At 36.5% G+C, this 22,003-nt stretch overlaps 1 protein-coding gene across 3 annotated transcripts; it reads left to right on the top strand.

Moving 5' to 3' along the window:
- The first annotated feature begins 256 nt into the window (after window positions 1-256).
- cers3a (ceramide synthase 3a) lies at window positions 257-21,405 on the top strand. Of its 3 annotated transcripts, none has more exons than XM_079433711.1 (11): window positions 257-363; window positions 4,266-4,446; window positions 5,246-5,363; window positions 6,898-7,016; window positions 7,803-7,860; window positions 9,007-9,057; window positions 9,593-9,685; window positions 9,987-10,115; window positions 12,642-12,748; window positions 12,890-13,043; window positions 19,933-21,405. In XM_079433711.1, exons 2-11 carry the CDS (start codon window positions 4,274-4,276, stop codon window positions 20,056-20,058), a joined length of 1,128 nt encoding a protein of 375 aa, XP_079289837.1. In that variant the 5' UTR covers window positions 257-363; window positions 4,266-4,273; the 3' UTR covers window positions 20,059-21,405. The 3 variants fall into 3 exon arrangements, with proteins under 3 accessions (XP_079289837.1, XP_079289836.1, XP_079289838.1); XM_079433710.1 differs by having other exon boundaries at window positions 328-632; XM_079433712.1 differs by lacking the exons at window positions 257-363; window positions 4,266-4,446; window positions 5,246-5,363 and adding exons at window positions 5,538-5,788; window positions 6,178-6,217.
- Window positions 21,406-22,003: the final 598 nt, after the last annotated feature.

The raw sequence follows: 22,003 nt of genomic DNA, 5'->3' as shown, positions 1-22,003 counted from the left end.
TGACATCTAAGAACCAGAATTGCGTATTTCTCTATTGTGTCATGTTAATAATTAATCATATTATTGGATCAATGCAGTTCATGATAAAATGCATTACTGGTTTTATATTCTTTCTTTTTGTTGACTTTTTATGCACCAATTCTTGCATTGTGTTTGCTTACCGCTTGATGTCCAATGTAAAATCTGTGTCCTGAAGTAACAGTAGTTGAGATCAACTGCTGGTGTCTCCTGAATTCCAGGTAATGAATGTGTGCGAGTACAGACGGCGTGGCACTGAGTCACTGCCTGTGCTTTGTCTTATCTGAGTGAGCCACTGATCTCGCCCTCACAGCGCAGCTCTATCAGTTGCACAATGCAAATGAGGTGAGTCCTTAGGGCACAGTTTTTGTGTGTGCATGAGTGAGCCCAATGAATGCCCGTTCACCTCGGGAAGGTGAGTAGGGAGGGGAGGAAACTAGTCAATTGCTACTAAAGCAGGGTGTGACCGCAAAGTATTTGAAACAAAGAGCGTTCCTGTGGGCCTCCAGCGCAGCCGTGCTGTCATGTTACTCACTTTCCCACCGTCAGCAGCAAGCGGTGTGAGTTTAGACGTTTACCTGAGCGCTGCGCTGAACCGCTGACAGGAAGCAGAGGTAAGCGTGTGGCTTTACTTGACCTTGGGTGAAATGCAATGCCAGCAACTGTGATTTAGCCAGTGCAATCTGAGTTTTAAACAAGACGGATGGAGAAAATATGAAGGACTTTTATTGAACGATGTTTGGAAAGTTTCTCTAATGAAAATTAGAGCTTGTGGAAACCTGCTTTTTTGAGTTTTAAGTACTGTTAATTCCAGGTTTTTTTTATAGTTTTTTGGGCATTTTAGGAAACTTCATTAGTAGATTAATGTCTCTTTGCTTTGGTCTGTTGGTTTTTCTGATTTTATTAATCTGCTTCTTCTTGTTCCTGGGAATACAGCATGTTTGCAATGTGATTTAATACACAGTCTGCATTCGTTGATGAACAAGACAAATGGAGAAAAAAGTAGGACTTTTAATATAAGACTAAGATTAAAAGACTCTAATGAAGAGTAAAGCATGTTGAAACCTGCCTGTTTGAGCTTTTTTGAGTTTTAAGACAGATCTACTGTTATTTACCGTTTTTTTTTTTATGTTTTTGAGCATTTTGAGAAGCTTCAGGGTTTGTTTCGTATCATAATTCATAAGTAGATTAATGCCTCTTTGCTTTGGTCTTATTAAATTCTTTCTTCTTGCTGTTACTGTAATCTAATCAAAATTTAATTAGAAAATTTTTGAGCAGCTTTAATCGAGATGCTTTTGTTGGTGTGAAAATGTAAGGTCTAGATGGCTGTTAAAAGTAGAAGAATTTTAGCCATTGCTAAACACCACTCTCTTTGAATCTTTAAAGTTGAAATGAGCTGTTGTATTTGTTGAAATGTGTCTTAGAAATGAGTTTTTATGTGCTTAAGTTAATCAGTTCTTGAATTTGAACTATTCCGTTCAGCTATCCTAGTTTCTTGTTACCAGAAATGGTTAAGAAAGAAGATTGTGGCTCTGCGATAGTGTGGCAGTAACGGGGTTGAAGGGACAGGTGATAATATCTGTGTGTGATCTGTACACGTGGAAGCAACTCTGTTTACTCGGCGTCTTGTTCAAACAGACTCTGAGCTCTTTATGTTCAGTTGACATGGTGTTCTTGACGTTCTCTTGGTCACAGTACAGACACAGAGAAAGACTGTCATTGTTTGATTGTCTGATCAAAGTCAAAATATAAGAAAGGAACCAATATAACAATTATATTATAGTGAAGGGAATAAGCAGATACAATAAAAGGTCAAAATACATAATAACATAATATAGTCATAATAACTAATGGTTTGCATTTATTTATGAGTTGAAAAGTTTGGGGATGGTAAGTTTATTTAAAAAAAAGTGTCTTCTACTCATCAAGGCTGCGTTTATTTGACCAAAAATTCAGTAAAAAACAGTAATATTGTGAAATATTATTACAATTTAAAATAAATGTTTTCTATCTTAAATATATTGTAAAATGTAATTTATTCCTGTGATGAAAGCTCAATTTCCAGCATCATTACTCCAGTCTTAAGTGCCACTTGATCCTTCAGAAATCATTCTAATGTGTGATTTATCAATGTTGAAAACAGTTGTGCTGCTTATAATATAATATATAATTAAATATATAAATTAAAATATTTAATTTAATTTATTGCCTTTCCATATTGCTATATATTTATTTAATATGGATGAACAAAACTTTCACAGTTTTCTTCTAATAAATATATATATATATATATATATATATAATGAGATGAGATCCTTGTATAACCTACTTGATATATTTCCTTTCACTTGGCCAATTTATTTCCGTTATTTATAAGGTAAATATGCAAATAAGAATATTTTACTGCACCGTGTAATATCTCAAAACCTGCTCTCCAGGATTAATGAATCATTACGTTATTATTCAGTCTGACATACTTTCACTTGTGGTAAACTTATAAACTTAATATTTCCCTCTATAGAGAATTTGTTTCCTTGTACATCACAGCTGATATTTGGATGGTATTTAACTTGGGTGTGAAGTGCTGTTAATGTGTAATTTACTAAATGGATCTGAAATCAACACAATAACATGTAGATTCACACCAGCTCTTGTATTCCCAGTGTGTGTAGGTACACAAGCTTGTGGTTTTGCCCCAGGTCAGCATCGCCCCTATCAAACACTGTTTTTAGTAGCAACAGAGCTGTCATGCCATCAACACTCAACAAATTTTGTGAATCATTTGTGAAGTCTCAGAAACTGATTATATACCACAGCTACAGAATCTCAAGCATTTTAACACAGATACATACATCACTGTCTTTACGTAATCTGACTGTTTACCATATTATTGTTTGGTATATCGTTTATAGAAGGTTTAAATCAGGGCTCACCAGACACGGTCCTGTAGGGCCGGTGTCCTGCAGAGTTTAGCTCCAACCCTAATCAAACATACCTGAAGCAGCTAATCAGTGTCTTACTAATTATACTTGAAACTTCCAGGGATGTGTGTTGAGGCAAGTTGGAGCTAAACTCTGCAGGACACCGGTCCTCCAGGATCAAGTTTGGTGACCCTTGGTTTAAATGGATGCAGGAGAGTACTGTAAAACATTAATGAAAGTAATGATAATCTGTTTTGGTTTTTGGCACAATGCTGAATAAGCCTGATTTCATCATTAATGCTTATATATCTAAGAGGCTAAATCTAACTGACTTAAATGACTTGCATTCTATATTTAGTGCACAAATGTTTATCATACTTTTGCACTGAAAATATTTTATTTCACATTATGAGATGACAATATTGTGTTATGATTATACTATTATCCTCTTGTTTTTTTTGTAAATCCATAATAAATATTTGAACATCTATTTAATTTCCCACATCTCCATCTCTCTTTAATAGAAAAATCTATATTTTTTGTAAGGTACTACAATGAAATATTTACGGGTTCCCTATAAACTTTAATGCTGTTTGATGATGTATGCTACAGTGAAATGTTTAGTATATTACGATATCTACTATCAATAAAGAAGAAAAAAATTAAGAAGACAAACGGATGGATCAAAATGTACAAAATTTTCTAATTCTCAGGCCATCCAAGATGTAGATGAATTTGTTTCTTACTCGGAACAGATTTGGAGAAATGTTGCACTGCATCACTTGCTCAGCAATGGATGCTCTGCAGTGAATGGGTGCCGTCAGAATGAGAGTCCAAACAGCTGATAAAAACATCACAATAATCCACACCACTCCAGTCCATCAATTAACATCTTGTGAAGTGAAAAGATTCATGTTTGTAAGAAACAAATTATGTTGTTTTTATCAGCTGTTTGGACTCTCATTCTGACGGCACCCATTCACTGCAGAGCATTCATTGGTGAGCAAGTGATGTTTTGCTACATTTCTCCAAATCTGTTCTGATGAAGAAACAAACTTCATCTTGGATTGGCCCGAGGTTGAGTAAATGCAAATTTTAACTTCCTTTAAGAGAGTAAATTATGTAAATTTTGGTCTAATGTTAAAAACACTCATCTTCTCTCACTAGGAACAGCTTCTTGCTTGATAAACTCAGTAATATAATCTGAGATGTTTATCGTTGCTCTAGTCAGAACTTTTTTAAAGGAGGTGTTGATATGAAACTCTTATTTATATATATATGTTTAAAGCATGTAAAATCTTGTCTGGCTGTGCTTGTGTTCACCAGATCAAGTCATGATTGGGACGCTTAGTGAGTGGCTGTGGTGGGACCGGCTGTGGCTGCCGGGGAACCTCACGTGGGCCGATCTCAAAGACGAGGAAGGGCTCGTCTACGCCAGAGCATCCCACCTCTATGTCACTGTGCCATATGCTTTAGTCTTCCTTGTAGTCAGATACGTGTTTGAAAGGTGAGTCAGTTCAGAAATTTCTGTGACAGGAAATGGAAATTTGATCAGTCATTTGAGGGCAGACTTCAGAGGCCAGACTTGGCAAGCTACCAAGCTTATTTCTGACCCTGTAGCACAAAACCAGTCTTAAGTCGCTGGGGTATATTTGTTGCAATAGCTAAATACATAGTATGGGTCAAAATTATCCATTTTTCTTTTATGCCAAAAATCATTAGAATATTAAGTAAAGATCATGTTCCATGAAGATATTTAGTAAATTTCCTACTGTAAATATATCAAAACTTCATTTTTAATTAGTAATATGCATTGCTAAGAACTTCATTTGGACAACTTTAAAGGTGATTTTCTCAATATTTTCATTTTTTTTGCACCCTCAGATTCCAGATTTTCAAATAGTTGTATCTCGACCAAATATTTTCCGATCCTAACAAACCATACATCAATGGAAAGCTTATTTTTTTCAGATTTCAGATGATATATAAATGATGTATAAATCTAAATTTTGACTAAATTGACACTTATGACTGGTTTTGTGGTCCAGGGTCACATTTAAAGTAAAACTACCCTTTTGATGTGTTTGTACAGTAAAAAAAATGAGTTTTTGCAGTTTTAAATAAAAACAAACATACATACTTTCTAGTTAGTTTCCCCACAAAACTGATATATGAAATATAATTTTGATTCATATGAAGGATGTAAAAATGCTTCAGGGAAGATTTATACGTGGAACTTAATGTTAAGAATTGCATATTATAAAAAATTGTTATCGATCTAACTCTACTGATGTCTGTCTTTTTAGGTTGATGGCGACACCATTTGCAGCTTCGCTTGGTGTTACAGAGAAAACCAGATACAAAGTGGAGCAGATTGCTGTTCTTGAACATTATTTTATTACAAAGTCAAAACATCCAGGACAGGTAAAATCTTCTCATCTCACTCAACAACATCACATTCAGATTCAAAGTCGCCATTGGCTTGATCACTGGGGAGAACCACTGTTTTAGACATTAAGACAAGAACTTCTGTAAAGCTTCTTTGGAAACTTGACCAGCTAGATCACATATTTAGGATTTGTTTCCATTTTGTATGTAAGATTTAGGTTTAATTGTTACATATGTTATAAATAATTTATTAGATTAAACCATAAAACCCAGATCAAGTACTTTAGGTTCGTCAGCTAATAAAGCCTTTTTGACCCCTTCAGAAATTGATAATGCTTTGTAATGATTTCATGTGTTTTATTAAATTTAATCTGTATTATATATATGTTTAACCCTAAAAGGGGCACCGTATCCTGGGGGATACAAACATTTGAGAAGCTGTGGGGAGAAGCAGTGAAAGTGTAGGTCTAATTTCTTGGTTTCATTTTGAAAGGGTGTTTGTTGTGAATATTTAGATGAGAGAAGTTTGTTTCTACATTTTTTGTTTAGCTCACAGGAAGCATTTAAAACTGCATGGCTGCCTGTAGTGGGAAATCTACTCACCCTCTGATAAAAGTTGTTCTAGTTCACATATTTACACATGTTGTTGTTCAGCATTAGTTTGTTTACATTGAAATTTTATGAATTAAATGCTTACATTTTTTCTAATCTGTCTCTAAATGTTTGTATCTCAGGGGATACGTCACCCTTTTAAGGGGTATAAATCAGGATATAAAAACATTTACATGCACTGTGATTTTGTGGCTTGTGTTTATGAAAATGAAATCTTTTTGTAATCTTGACAAAACAGATATCGTTGGAAAGGTCTGACAGTCAAGGTTCCATATTTGGTAACTGTTTTCTAATAGAAGAGTGATATTGTGACAGAAAATGATTGATTTATGACAGAAAACTGCATCAGAAATATTCAACAGACTATGGGTGTAACCCACTGGTTATTTTGGTATAGTGCCCAAACAAAATCTCACAGGATCCACAATTTTTGTGATAACTTCAAATTTGGAACATAAATTGGTTAGACATATGGCTTTGATTTGATAGCAATTTTAGAGTGCAAAATTTTATGAAATATTTATTTTATATAAGATAAAACACAATTAGTATACCACATTATCTTTACTGTAAACTTGAACTTTTATAACTTTTTATACTTTTTACTTTTTTTTTTAAATGCTTTCACTTTAGCAATAATCTGCTATGTCTTTTTAAAAAGAGACCAACCTTAGGTCTCTCTTAGGTTTCTGATGTCTCTTTATGGGTTTGCCCTTTTTAGGGTTAAAATATATTTGTAGGTTTTATATTTTATATTTTACTTGAATATTTATTCAAAGTACACCCATATAAAATTTGAGACACTTCAAAAGACTTTTTTGTTTGTTAGCATTTGGTAAAACAAAGCCAGAATTATGAAGCTTAAACTGTTATTCTAGAAATCAACATACCTCTTTTCTGATACGAGATGATTTGCAGTATTTCTCGACTTACCCCTCTCTCTTCCATCTCTTATCAGGCAGATATTGATGGCCTGTGCAAAAAATGCAGCTGGTCAAGTAGACAAGTGGAGCGCTGGTTCAGAAGGAGACGAAACCAGGACCGTCCTGGAGTTCTGAAAAAATTCAGAGAGGCCAGGTATGAAATATGAATAGCCTAATATGACTTCTTACATGTCTGTCTGGAATTCCGATTAGTCAAATACTGCATTCTGTAGTCAAATATTATCGAATAATGATGATAAACTAGTGTTCTTGCATAGTGGAATGCATTGCATCCGTAAAATATAAATGTTGGATGCAAGGATTTTTTTAAGTAAAAATATCTAATGCTAAATGCATAAACATAAGCAGGCAATACATTATATTTGATCAGCCGCTGTATAGCATAAATACAGAAGTAAATTAAAGTATTTATATTATATAATCTTTTATAATATTATATTTTATTCTACACACACACACACACACACACACACACACACACACACACACACACACACTTGTTTTTATTTTATAAAACTAAAACATTTTACAATCCCATTTGTTAATATTTTAATGATTTAACTACTAACATAAATTAACAATGAGCAATAAATATTTATAGCATTTATTAACCTTTGTTAATGTTAATAACTGTTCTTATGCTGTAAACGTATTGTTCACTTTTCGTGTTAACTAGTGTAGTTCACTAACAAATGAAATCTATTATAAAGTGTTACCTATAAATCACTGTTCCACATGCAATACCCACAACGCACTGCAGCGGTCATAAGGCACAAGTCTAGACAGGGCCTGATACCCAAGTGGTTGCTAATTTGTTGCTGTCTGCTTATGCTGTCAAGACTAGTATTGACTAGTTGTTTTGATTTGAATGTAATCCCTGATCACATGAGCTTTCCTCTCTGTTGGATTGCCTCTGTAGCTGGCGAATGGTGTTTTATCTGGCGGCGTTCATTGGTGGAATCATAGCCCTGTATGATGTGAGTTTATCCTCTTCATTTAACATACAGTATACCTCTATATCCTTCTGCATGTCTGAAGTAAGAAATATGTGAAAATTGTGCCCGTTTTCCTATACTGATTTTGGTAATTGAAGCTGATCTGTGATCAGCTCTGTGGTGCCCTCCGGGGTTGAGAAATCGAATGTATTTGTAACCTCTAACAGATGAGCACTGTGGGAAATACAGAGCAATTTGGGACACACTGCATAGGCAGCATCGTACAGATAGTGTGCATGCACAATGCGCTGGAGGGATGCAACAATTGATTTTAATAGAATTTGTTATACTGCTAAGTAAAGGACACAATTAAACAAGTACTGCGTAAACAAATTAATTTTTATTTAAACTAAACTGTTTGCATTAATTGTACTTTTGGAAATGAATAATTTATAAACATATTTATATTTAGATTATTCAAATGCATTATTATGGCAGTGGTTCTCAGTCTTTTTGACTCCATTATCCACAATATTTGTAGGCCCCCTAGACCTAGTTTTCAAATTTATTTTAATTTAAAGACACTGTAATTTTTCTGTGTTTCTGTAATTAAAAAAAAAAGTAACTAAAGCTATATCAATTCTAATAATTAAAATAATTAAATGCCATAATTTTATGTGTTTTAAGAGCTTAATGTTCTCCACTCTTTTTAACCTATGAATTTACATGACTTTTCCAGTCAATGTGATTTAAGGAATCGGATTTAAAAAAATATTAGTTCTTTACATTTTTTTGTGTGTGTGTTTGACTTTTGACTTTTCCCGGTCTACAAAAAGCACACTTTAAAAATTAGATCTCCTCACATATCCATTTTCAAAGACCGTAATCCTGGTTGATAAACAGCTGTTGAGATGTCAAATTAAAATCAGAAATACTTTAATTTATTTAAGTTATCTTGAGGCCCCTTTGTTGAAAACCACTGCATTATGGGATTTTCCACAAGTGTTTGGCTTTAGAAGTCTCTGTGTTTGGATTGTGCCTCTGATGCCTTACAACGACGCCTAAGTAGGCAGCATACTAGGTTTTAGAACACAGCCACCTTGCAGCTCCAAAAACTGTCATAAATAAGTAAAAAGCCAATGTTCTGTGTTCCATAAACTTGAATATTGATTTGACTATTTATTACAGAAACCCTGGTTTTATAATTTGCGGGAGGTGTGGAATGGCTATCCCAGACAGGTATGTTCCACTCTTCAGATCTTTAATGTGCTTGTATTTGTTCCAAGGGATATTTTATTGTTCATATCACCTGCACTAATAAGAGCAGGCGAGATATTGTTCACTTTGACAGGGTTCATGCAACACACAGATTTACGGCGCGGCTAATAAATAAGGCAGATAATAAGGCTCACACTAGCTCCAAATCAAACATGGCCATATTTAGAAGAAAGATGTCTTTTTTTGGCCCAGCTGAAGGTTTTTTTGGAAGCGTTCACACTTGTTATATGAGTTCCAGGTTGCAATCAAAAGAGCAGTGATGTCATTCAGATTGGCACTCAAAACATTGAGTTTCCTAGAATAATCACTCCAAAAAAAGAGCCGTCTTCAAACTCCCGCTGCATCAAAGCACAATGAATTACATAAAATTCACATTGAGTTATAGCTCGGATCAATCAGAGTCTTTTACTTTTTCCGTCATAAAAATATAGCGGTGGTCATCTCTTGTTATCGTGCATGTTTCTGAGAGCTTATTGTTGTGTTTTTGCTCCTGCAGTCCATGCTAGATTCTCAGTACTGGTATTATATTTTGGAGATGAGCTTCTATTTGTCGCTAGTGCTCAGAATAACCTTCGACGTCAAACGAAAGGTGAGTAGCATGTGACACCACACTATCTATCTATCTAGCTATCTACTAGAAGCATTTTAACTACATGAAATCTTTTAAATTGTATTTCAAAATGTTTCGTCTGAGCCTAACCATTTATCACATGACGCCAAATAAACATCTGATCATTATTTAAGCAATGAAAGATATTGTAATCTATCATTTAAAGCCAGATTGATTTGTTGTTGTTTTTATCTCATGTAACAGTACATGTACTTTTTCTCTGTCATCACTGAGAATGATGTCTCTTTCCGTGAATGTTTCTCGTATATATTTATTTCAGGACTTTAAAGAGCAGATCATCCATCATTGGGCCACGCTGACGCTCTTGGCTTTCTCCTGGTGTGGGAACTACATCCGGGTCGGGACCCTGGTCATGCTCATTCACGATTCCTCTGACATTCTTTTAGAGGTTAATGATACGCCAAATCTTATATTATATGATCATTAGGGGTGGCACGTACACGTATCGAACCGTACGGTTCACGGGGCAGATTCCAAATGGAAGTAATCATCCCTATCCCCTTGGAGTGGGGACGTGCATGCAACAATAATAAAAAGACATTTATGACATTAAAACAGCAACATCTGCTGATGCACACTGTGCTGCGTTGTCACGGGAACATCCCAGCTGAAGATTATGAGGAAATTAGATCGCTCCCTTTGTCAAGTGCATTCCAAACGACTAAATAATGGCACGCACGTGCCCTGTTCACTCCAAAGTCCCCACTCCAAGGGGATAGGGATGATCATTTCCATTAGGAATTTCCCCCGTGAACCGTACGGCTCGATACGTGTACCGTGCCACCCCTAATGATTATTCGTTATTGTATTTTTAGCCATTTACCCCTGTATTAGAGAGTGACAGGAAATTTGTTTGGTGGAATGGGTTCAGGAAACATTGCATGTTTAAAAATTTTTTTTTTTCTTAAATTAATTTAAGGTTTAAATGATCAAAAATGTGATGTCTCACCTCGCACTCAGGCAAAATACAACTTTAGTACAAAAACAGATACTCTCTAGAATGAGAAATGATGAGCATGAGGCTACTGGTTACTTAAAAAAAAGGACAAGTCCTCCAATATGTCACTCAAAAAGATTCAGTTTCTGTAGGGAATACATTTGTCAACCCATTTAATGTAGTGTTTAAAATACATTTCTGAAAAAGTGTTATTTAGTGAGAAACTATAGTTTTTGTTATAGTTTTGAATTAGTTCTTATTTTTATGTTGTTTCCATTTAACTTTTTGTAAGAAAAAAAAAAAAAAAAAAAAAAAAAAAATATATATATATATATACACTCACCTAAAGGATTATTAGGAACACCATACTAATACTGTGTTTGACCCCCTTTCGCCTTCAGAACTGCCTTAATTCTGTTGGCCCATATTGATAGGATAGCATCTTGCAGTTGATGGAGATTTGTGGGATGCACATCCAGGGCACGAAGCTCCCGTTCCACCACATCCCAAAGATGCTCTATTGGGTTGAGATCTGGTGACTGTGGGGGCCATTTTAGTACAGTGAACTCATTGTCATGTTCAAGAAACCAATTTGAAATGATTCGAGCTTTGTGACATGGTGCATTATCCTGCTGGAAGTAGCCATCAGAGGATGGGTACATGGTGGTCATAAAGGGATGGACATGGTCAGAAACAATGCTCAGGTAGGCCGTGGCATTTAAACGATGCCCAATTGGCACTAAGGGGCCTAAAGTGTGCCAAGAAAACATCCCCCACACCATTACACCACCAGACTGCACAGTGGTAACAAGGCATGATGGATCCATGTTCTCATTCTGTTTACGCCAAATTCTGACTCTACCATCTGAATGTCTCAACAGAAATCGAGACTCATCAGACCAGGCAACATTTTTCCAATCTTCAACCGTCCAATTTTGGTGAGCTCGTGCAAATTGTAGCCTCTTTTTCCTATTTGTAGTAGAGATGAGTGGTACCCAGTGGGGTCTTCTGCTGTTGTAGCCCATCCGCCTCAAGGTTGTGCGTGTTGTGGCTTCACAAATGCTTTGCTGCATACCTCGGTTGTAACGAGTGGTTATTTCAGTCAAAGTTGCTCTTCTATCAGCTTGAATCAGTCGGCCCATTCTCCTCTGACCTCTAGCATCAACAAGGCATTTTCGCCCACAGGACTGCCGCATACTGGATGTTTTTCCCTCTTCACACCATTCTTTGTAAACCCTAGAAATGGTTGTGCGTGAAAATCCCAGTAACTGAGCAGATAGTGAAATACTCAGACCGGCCCGTCTGGCACCAACAACCATGCCACGCTCAAAATTGCTTAAATCACCTTTCTTTCCCATTCTGACATTCAGTTTGGAGTTCAGGAGATTGTCTTGACCAGGACCACACCCCTAAATGCATTGAAGCAACTGCCATGTGATCGGTTGATTAGATAATTGCATTAATGAGAAATTGAACAGGTGTTCCTAATAATCCTTTAGGTGAGTGTATATAGTTAATATATTTTTAAAATATGTCTATATAGTTTATATTCACTTTTATTTCAGGTTTAGTTTTACTTATTTTAGTACATCAAGTTAAACGAAGTTAAATGAGCTAAAATACTGAAATAAAATATATATATATATAATTTTTTATTTTAAATTTATTTTATTTCAAATAATAAAAGACTATGGCCCGGTTTCACAGACGAGCTTAGACTAAGCCAGGACATTTAAGTAATTTTTATAAACGTGCTTAGAAAAAACCATTACTGTGGTGATTTTTGAGACAAAACAAAGGCACAGATGTATTTTAAGATCAGTCAGTGCAAGTTTCTTTCGGTTGAAACAGCTCAAACTTACATTTTAGTCTAAGCTTAAGCCTTGTCTGTGAAACCGGGGGTAATATATTTTAGTTTAAAAATCCTGGTTGACACTGTTTGCACCTGTTTGTTATTTTTGAGTTATTTCTCCACAGTCTGCTAAGATCCTCAACTATGCCAAATGGGAAAGCACGTGCAACGGCATCTTTGTGGTATTTGCTGCCGTCTTCATAGTCACGCGACTCATAATCTTTCCATTTTGGTGAGAATTGTGTGTGTGAATACTATTTCCAAGCTCTGATAAACTCTAAGTCTCAGGTGTATTTTACATAACATGCACGCATTATTTGTTTATTAGAACTGATATTAAAAACAGTCTCTGTCTCATGTATATTTATTCCAGGATCATTCACTGCACATGGGTTTATCCTCCCGACTATTACCCGCCATTTTTTGGATATTACTTCTTTAACATAATGCTTGTCATCCTGTTGATGCTGCACATATTCTGGGCGTATCTGATTCTACGCATGGTGAAGATGTTCCTTTTCGGAAGTGTAAGTTGTTCTACTTTTATATTTGGGAATGGTTTCATTTTTTTTCAAAATTTCTTGTTTGAATGGTCTCACATTAGCAAATAATTTTGGGTAGTCATATTTTGAGATTTCTCACTGTACATTTGTAAACCCTGGGTTAACTTTCTTTTTGCGAATTTATGGCCCGGTTTCACAGACGGGCTTAGACTAAGCCAGGATTAGATCATAGTTCAATTAAGACATTTAAGCAATTTTTATAAACATTACTGGTGTGCATCTTGAGACAAAACAAAGGCACTGATGTATTTTAAAATCAGTCAGTGCAAGTTTCTTTCAGTTGAAACAGCTCAGACTTACATTTTAGTCTGGGACTAGGCTTAAGCCTTGTCTTTGAAACCAGGCGTATGTTTATTAACATCGATTAGACAAGTAGGCTGCTGTATGCGACTTGTGTTTGTATTTGCCTCTGCATCTGTGTAAATGTTGTGATCAATCTGCTCTTCTCAAGTCTGAAACCTGAAGGCCAAAAAATAAACTGACACTAAACTGCTAATGTGCAAAGCTCATGAATATTTAATATATTCAAAGCAGTGAATCGGTTTATGATTGGTTGTCTGTTTCTAAAGGACTCACTGTAACATTCTCTATAATTGTACACCTTTGGCACCGCAGGTCTTCATAACTGAGGGTCAAAAGCATCGCTAACCCCTTTTAAAATTATAAATGTGAAACAATGCTTTACCCGAGGTTAAAAAGACTTTAACCCGGGGTTAAGCATTGTGTGAAAAGCCCCGAATACATTATAAAATCATTTATAGGATGGTTGCAGGCGTAGTGGATCTGAATGACTCAAAAATAAGTTGAAAGAAGTGCATCTATGCACTTTGTAGGTCTATATTTTAGTAACAAATACTATTAATGCTGTTACCTTACTACCCTCTGGCTAATTATCAATCATCTCAACCGACACCGTATGACTTTTAACAAGTCATAAACCTCTGGCAGTTGTGCAGTCAGAAAGTTCTGGATGCACTTAACTGTTTTATTTTATGAGTTTCTGACTAAAGCTGTTTAAAAGAAGAAGCATTGTCTATTTGTTTACGCTGTCTGGTGAGCTGGCAGAGTTTCAGTTATGCCACAGTTTTCATTTGTTGTTACCCTTAAATTTCCTATTGTGAGTATTATTGCATCAACACTGGCTTTACCGGTCTAGTTAACCTTCCTATAATGCTGGTTATACCAGTGTGGGTTGGTACAGCACATGAACACATTTGTAGTTAGGCTATACGGTGTGTGTTTTTTAAATATAGGGTGAGCAAAAACACAGCCCTGCAAGCATCTTGAACAAAAACTCTGCTGATTTGCATAAAAGTCCTAATATTTCCTGATATTAACATAATAGAAGACTTATTCACCTTACAAATGGCTGTCTAAAGCAAAAATGATACGAAATGCATCATATTTCGTGAGAAACTGTAACAGGCTAGAGCAAAACCGGTGCTATTTTTGGAATCAGCAGCCTAAAATTATTAAGTGCTGGATTTCATTCTGCAAATATGATGCAGGTCGGTGTGATTGAGATGAACTTTTCAGTGTTATGTGAACAGTGGATGCAATTAGTTTTTCTGGGGCACAACGTGTTTGTTTGTTCCCGTCATTTCGGTGACGAATGTTTTATAACATGGTACAGTCTGACACTGGATTTGCACATCGTTTGATACTAAAGACGAAGCAGTCCCAGCGATAAAGATCCCCGTCTTGACTAGGAGCTTCTGTAAAAACTGCATCAAAGATCTGTGATTGTTGCCAATTGGCCCATAAGTGCTCGCGACTCTTCAGCTCCTCCCACGGCTCTCCTCCAGGTGCTCAGCTGTTTTCGGAGAGAATCGTAAGCTGTATTTTTCTTTTATAAACCTGATGAAATTGAATAAGACTCTGCAGAGATGTGAATGATGCAATACTACATTATAGATTCTCAAGATTAACATGAGATTGGCCGAAACTGTGTGTTATGTCCTCTTTAACCTAGCCTTTATTTTTAGTAGGCTACTTACAGCACAGATATAAGCAGCTGAAAATAATGACCATGGTGGAAACTGAATAATTTCTACTGCGGCGCAGCTCCAAGAGAAAGTCGTCTACTCCGAAACCTTGGCTGCTGACATTCTGCTGTTCAGCCAATGACTTCGCAGGCAGCATTTGTTCATGAAGGTCATGAAACTGATATCAGACATGCTTTTGAGGCAGCTTAACGGTCAATGATATAGAACGAGCTTATTGATAACTAAGCAGTAATTTAATTTCTTAATACTGATTACTCACTAGAAATGACTTCAGACACCATCTTTATTTTGCTCAACCAGACAGGATTGTGGGTATCAAGGCAGCAAAGGATACATCCATTCTGCTTTTAATTATCGACCGAATGAAGGTATCTCAGGACGCAGGAAGTAAGGCTAACATTGGATTAGACATATCTTGATGCCTTCTTTCCTCGAAATGTCTTTCAAAGGCTTCATTTCAGCTTTGATTCTGCTCCGGTATCAAGACATGCTTGTTCTGTCTTGTTGTTTTGGGAACATGCTTGTTCTGAAGCTCTTGGTTGTATTGGGAATAGGGCTGGGCAGTATATCGAGTTTGTACGATATATCGATATATTCTTTATAAGCGATATGATATAAGGCAATACCGTTTATATCGATATACCGTAGTTTGAAACAAGCACATCTGAAAATATAGCGGAGGACACAGACTCAGCCACTGCGGAGAAAGTGCATAATACAATTTGATCTAAACATGTGACAAACCTTATATGAAGGGCTTTTAAAAAACTCGTAAGATATAGAAGCCTTTAGTTTATAGTTTCAGTTTAAAGCGGCTCACCATCAGATGGTCTGACAGAAACTGCGTGTGCCGCTGATAGAGACGTGCTGTTTAATGTGTTTGAGATGTGCTGTTTTCCTAAATGCATAACTTGCATTTCACAGGTATTCTCCATCTGTAAATGTTAGAAAGCCATGGAAATATTTCCATTTTGCTGTCAGAAGTGCATGAGCTTTTGCTTTGTGATTCTTCTCTAAACTTCACAGACTTCATTTAGAACGAGCGCCAGACAGAGTGCAATGAAATAGGAGTGCAATAACTCTGACTAAAATATACATTTTGCTGAAATATTTGTAGTTAATAAACAATAAATGTGACATATACAGTGGGTACGGAAAGTATTCAGACCCCCTTCAATTTTTCACTCTGTTATATTGCAGCCATTTGCTAAAATCATTTAAGTTCATTTTTTTTCCTCATTAATGTACACACAGCACCCCATATTGACAGAAAAACACAGAATTGTTGACATTTTTGCAGATTTATTAAAAAAGAAAAACTGAAATATCACATGGTCCTAAGTATTCAGACCCTTTGCTGTGACACTCATATATTTAACTCAGGTGCTGTCCATTTCTTCTGATCATCCTTGAGATGGTTCTACACCTTCATTTGAGTCCAGATGTGTTTGATTATACTGACTGGACTTAGGAAAGCCACACACCTGTCTATATAAGACATATTCTCAGAGCAAATGAGAATCATGAGGTCAAAGGAACTGCCTGAAGAGCTCAGAGACAGAATTGTGGCAAGGCACAGATCTGGCCAAGGTTACAAAAAAAATTCTGCTGTACTTAAGGTTCCTAAGAGCACAGTGGCATCCATAATCCTTAAATGGATGACGTTTGGGACCACCAGAACCCTTCTTAGAGCTGGCCGTCCGGCCAAACTGAGCTATCGGGGGAGAAGAGCCTTGGTGAGAGAGGTAAAGAAGAACCCAAAGATCATTGTGGCTGAGCTCCAGAGATGCAGTCGGGAGATGGGAGAAAGTTGTAGAAAGTCAACCATCACTGCAGCCCTCCACCAGTCGGGGCTTTATGGCAGAGTGGCCCGACGGAAGCCTCTCCTCAGTGCAAGACACAAAAAAACACCTGAAGGATTCCAAAATGGTGAGAAATAAGATTCTCTGGTCTGATGAGACCAAGATAGAACTTTTTGGCCTTAATTCTAAGCGGTATGTGTGGAGAAAACCAGGCACTGCTCATCACCTGTCCAATACAGTCCCAACAGTGAAGCATGGTGGTGGCAGCATCATGCTGTGGGGGTGTTTTTCAGCTGCAGGGACAGGACGACTGGTTGCAATCGAAGGAAAGATGAATCCCAAGTACAGGGATATCCTGGACGAAAACCTTCTCCAGAGTGCTCAGGACCTCAGACTGGGCCGAAGGTTTACCTTCCAACAAGACAATGACCCTAAGCACACAGCTAAAATAATTAAGGAGTGGCTTCACAATAACTCCGTGACTGTTCTTGAATGGCCCAGCCAGAGCCCTGACTTAAACCCAATTGAGCATCTCTGGAGAGACCTAAAAATGGCTGTCCACCAACGTTTACCATCCAACCTGACAGAACTGGAGAGGATCTGCAAGGAGGAATGGCAGAGGATCCCCAAATCCAGGTGTGAAAAAGTTGTTGCATCTTTCCCAAAAAGACTTATGGCTGTATTAGATCAAAAGGGTGCTTCTACTAAATACTGAGCAAAGGGTCTGAATACTTAGGACCATGTGATATTTCAGTTTTTCTTTTTTAATAAATCTGCAAAAATGTCAACAATTCTGTGTTTTTCTGTCAATATGGGGTGCTGTGTGTACATTGAGGAAAAAATGAACTTAAATGATTTTAGCAAATGGGTGCAATATAACAAAGAGTGAAAAATTGAAGGGGGTCTGAATACTTTCCGTACCCACTGTATACCGTATACCACAAATCAGCAAAAAAATACAGAGATATGAATTTTTGCTCATATCGCCCAGCTCTAATTGGGAACATGCTTGTTCTTAGTCAAAGCTGTATTGTATGGAACACGCTTGTCCCAGAGCTATCTGGTTGTTATTGGAACATGCTTGTTCTAAAAGCTGTAGTTGTATTGGGAACATGCTTGTTCGTAAGCTGCCTGGTCATTATTGGGAATATGCTTGTTCCAGACCAATCCGGTCATTATTTGGAACATGCTTGTTCTTAAAGCTGTAGTTGAATTGGAAACATGTTTTTCTTAGCCTGTCAGGTGTTATGGAGAACATCGCTTAAGCTTTTAAGGTATTGGCAACATTCATTAGGCCATCTGTTGAAGGCAACATGCTTGTTACTACAGGTTATGTGGGTTTTGCAAAATATTTGTTTTGGTATTGGTTATGGGCAACATTCTCATTGCTAAAGGCTTTGAGATTTTGCTATCAGTTTGTGTTGGAGGATATCAACATATGGTTTTGTTTTGGGGGTTATAGCTGCTCTCTCTGCTCTCATCCATGCTAGGCTGCATGGATGCGCAGGGAGTTCTTGCCCAGAATAGAACCATTCCGCCAATCCAAACTATATGCTAATTGTCAATCATCTTTGACGATAGTGGTCCTGACAGAAACAGTTTTGCTTAATATTTTAGGATTCTTTGATGAATAGAAAGTTCAAAAACAGCATTTATATGAAATATGATTATTTTTTAACATTATAAATATATTTACTGTCACTTTTGATCAATTTAATGCAACGTTGTTGAATAAAAGTATTAATGTTTTCAGTGTGTGAATAATATGTTTGGACAAATAGTCGTATTATTATTTAGGTCAGAGCTCCCTGTTGCAACAGCAGACTCCTGCCTTGATTCATGGGAAACACACTAAAACAAAGGCCTACCTGATGCATGCAATAGCAGTTATAGACAAAGCCATCCTGCATGAATTATACTCTAAACTGAAACGATGACACAAGCTTGTAACAGCGACTGAGTTATCCAGGTCTGTGCTGTTGTGCTGTTATTTCCAATTACACTGGCGTTCTGATTAAAATAAGCCCTGCCAGCCTGTAGTTAGAGCTCTATTATTTTCACTCCAGCTTGGTCTATTGAAAAAGGTGAGTCATAATTTGAGAGTGATTGCACTGGCAGCATTCATGATCTCTCGCAAATGCAGAGCGGATGAGGGATGCCAGATTCAATCGCTTCTCTGTTCCACGAACCTGCAGCCTGTTGCTCAAAGGGACCTAATTAGTCGTGATTTAGTACACATCAGACTGTTCGGATTCATTTGCTATGCATGATGGATTGTGTATCTGTGTGCCTGGTTTCTACAAATGGCTCGTTAGGTTAATGTTTCAAGGCCGGCTGTATTTTCAGATGCTGTGGTTTTGATTTTGGCTTTCCGAAGTGCAGGAAGTTCAAAGATCAGCATGCTTATTGTTTGATTTTTAAATGTTTGCTAAGCTAAGGACCAGTAAACCTGCTGCTTATATATGGATCATACTTTGGGTTAGTGATTTAAACAAACTTAAATTAAACTTTGGCATGTAAAAACCAAACCATTTAGCAACCACACAGAAACAACCTGGCATAGTTTTGCATGGATAAACACCCCTCAAATGCTCTTTCTTGAATTCTGTTTTAGCTGTTGTGCTGAATATAAATGATTATTATTTTTTAAAATTCTGCCCTTTACTCTTTATCTGGTTGAATATTCACATCTGTAGGCGACTAATTTGGCGCATGTTTTGGGCTATTTAATTCGTTTTATGTAAGGAAGCTTGTTTCCTCTTCGGAAAAAAGGTAATTGTGACCTTTTATCTCTCAATTCCACACGTTTTGGTCAGGATGATTTCTATAGATAAGAGTATGAGAGAATGACTAAAGAATAAATTGAGTGAAGGAACTCAAATAAAATTATATGACAAATCTTTTTTTTTTTTTCTCTAAAGTGATGTTTTGCATAGTTAAACAATTTTTCATTCTCAGATTTGCTTTAAAAATAAGAGTCTGTTTTAGCTATTGTGTTAACTAAATACATTTTTAACTCTCTTCCCTAATATACTTTTATGATAGTTAACCAAAGACGAGAGAAGCGACAATGAAGAAGAGGATGGGGAAACCAGTGTGACCGAGGACAATGATGGACATGTGAAAGTGACCAATGGCTGTGGATCAGGAGGCGGGGCTAATCATCACTGACACCAAAACTGTGAAGAACTTTGAATTGCCCTCAGACATGCGAGGAGCCAAAAACATACATTTGATTCATTTGATTTAATGTCACGCAGAGAATATGTCAGAAACCTGTCAAAACCAATTGCATCTTTTAATAATGCTGAAAAAACCCTCCCCACTTGGCTTCACTGTCTCGACTTGCTGTGTGTCTTGGCAGCTTCAAAACCTTTTTCCCCCTTTCAACTAAAACTTTTTTGCATTATGGCACAAGATCACATGGGTAATTATGAAAAAAACACAGTGCAAAGAAAAAGAAACTCCTCGTAAGTTTTAATAGACTCCTCATTGTTTTTGAAGCTCAAAGATCACATCACACTGGCTGCTCTCGCCGTCTGGCATCGCCCATCGAGGCTGCATCTGCCGTGCTGTTGAGTTTTACATCAACCTCTGCTGTCCAGCTCAGCCTCTTAGCGAGATCTCAAGTTTATGTTTCCTGCAAGTGATTTTGAAGCAGAACATCTACTTTTGTATCACTTTAACCTCTTGCAGGCTTTTTAAGCCATGTTTACACTGAATATGTCCAACTTTGTTTCTTGAAAGAGTTCACACTACAATACAACATTTTTTGTCAATGCAGGCTATTTTCAGAAACTTTTGATGGCTGGAGGTCACTGAATCTCTGTACTGCTGGTTTGCATTTCTATGCTCACTTTGGCATCTGCACTCAAAGAATGTTATTTTAAATCACCAGCTGTCATTGAAAATGAAGGACTTCCAGTCAATAGTTAGTGTTAATCTATCTATCTTGGCCTCAATTCGAATTGAATTCAAATTCAATAATTGTTTTTTTAAATGCATTCTAAATTCAGCTCTGAATGGTGCACAACCCTTTTTCAGCTGTTGCTCCATTATGACCGAAGTTGAAATAGAATGGTTTTGATACATTGCTCGCATCCAGTGTAGACACAGTTTTATAGAATATTATACAGTATGGATGTGACTTAAAACTATAAAAGTATATCTCAAGAATGATCTTAAATTTTTGATTTTTTAATATGTCGTTTTATGACTTAAAATAGCTGGTTGAATATTCACATCTGTGAGCGACTGATTTGGTGAGTGTTTTAGGCTATTTAATTAGTTGAAATGTGCATGAGAGAATGATGATTGAATGAAAGTCAGACCTTTGCAAATAAAATTTTATGACAAGTCATTTTTGCTTGTCTGGGGTTATGCACAGACCCAGAGATCAGCAGAGATGGCTTTGAGAATTTATGCAGTGCATTTACTGTTTTATGCACTGAACGTGTAAAGGAATAATTTTTTAAAATGTTTCATTCAAATTTTATTGTAATAAAGATTTTGATCCAATATTTCAGACTGCCAGATTTTTAATGCTCTTCAGATCTTTAGTCAATGTTCATCTAAATAGCTAGAATTTTTCTTCCTCTGTGTTTTACATGTTTCTACAGACCCCCAGGTTGAAAACCCAGAAATTGCTCAAATAGATACATATTACAATATTTTAGATGTTTTATTTTCGATCACGTGATATTTGTTTTTGTGAAAGATAACATTAAAGTTGCTGTTTTCTATACAGTGAAACGGTGTATTGATAATGGCCTTCCATCTCAAAAAGCAGTTGTTTAAATCTTTCCACTTCTGTTCTAACTATTAAAATTCATTTATAAGTTTTAAGCAACATGGCAGTGAGTAAACAACAACAGAAATGCATTTTTAATTTTTGGGTCAAAATCAGTGTGTGTAAAGGCACTCAAGCATCTTAATGTCATAATGAAAAAACAAACAGGCACTGAACAAGTTTTTTTGTACTTCCTCTGTTAACTACTAGGGGGAGCAGTTGACCACTCTCCTGACTTGTGCAAGAAACACAGAACTTGTTCTACAGTGTAAAATCAAAATGAAACCTGCTAAATGGGCATCATTTTTGGTGTCACGATACGTTTTA

The sequence above is a fragment of the Barbus barbus genome, assembly GCF_936440315.1.
Source record: "Barbus barbus genome assembly, chromosome: 2".
In the NCBI taxonomy this organism is placed as follows: Eukaryota; Metazoa; Chordata; class Actinopteri; order Cypriniformes; family Cyprinidae; genus Barbus; species Barbus barbus.
This window is presented reverse-complemented; position numbering and strand designations above follow the sequence as displayed.

Coding starts and splice junctions, on each gene's coding strand:
- cers3a (XM_079433711.1), top strand. CDS start 4,274: ATGATTGGGACGCTTAGTGAGTGGCTGTGGTGGGACCGGCTGTGGCTG. Junction 7,861..9,006: donor GAATCATAGCCCTGTATGAT/GTGAGTTTATCC, acceptor TATTTATTACAG/AAACCCTGGTTTTATAATTT. Junction 10,116..12,641: donor CCTCTGACATTCTTTTAGAG/GTTAATGATACG, acceptor ATTTCTCCACAG/TCTGCTAAGATCCTCAACTA.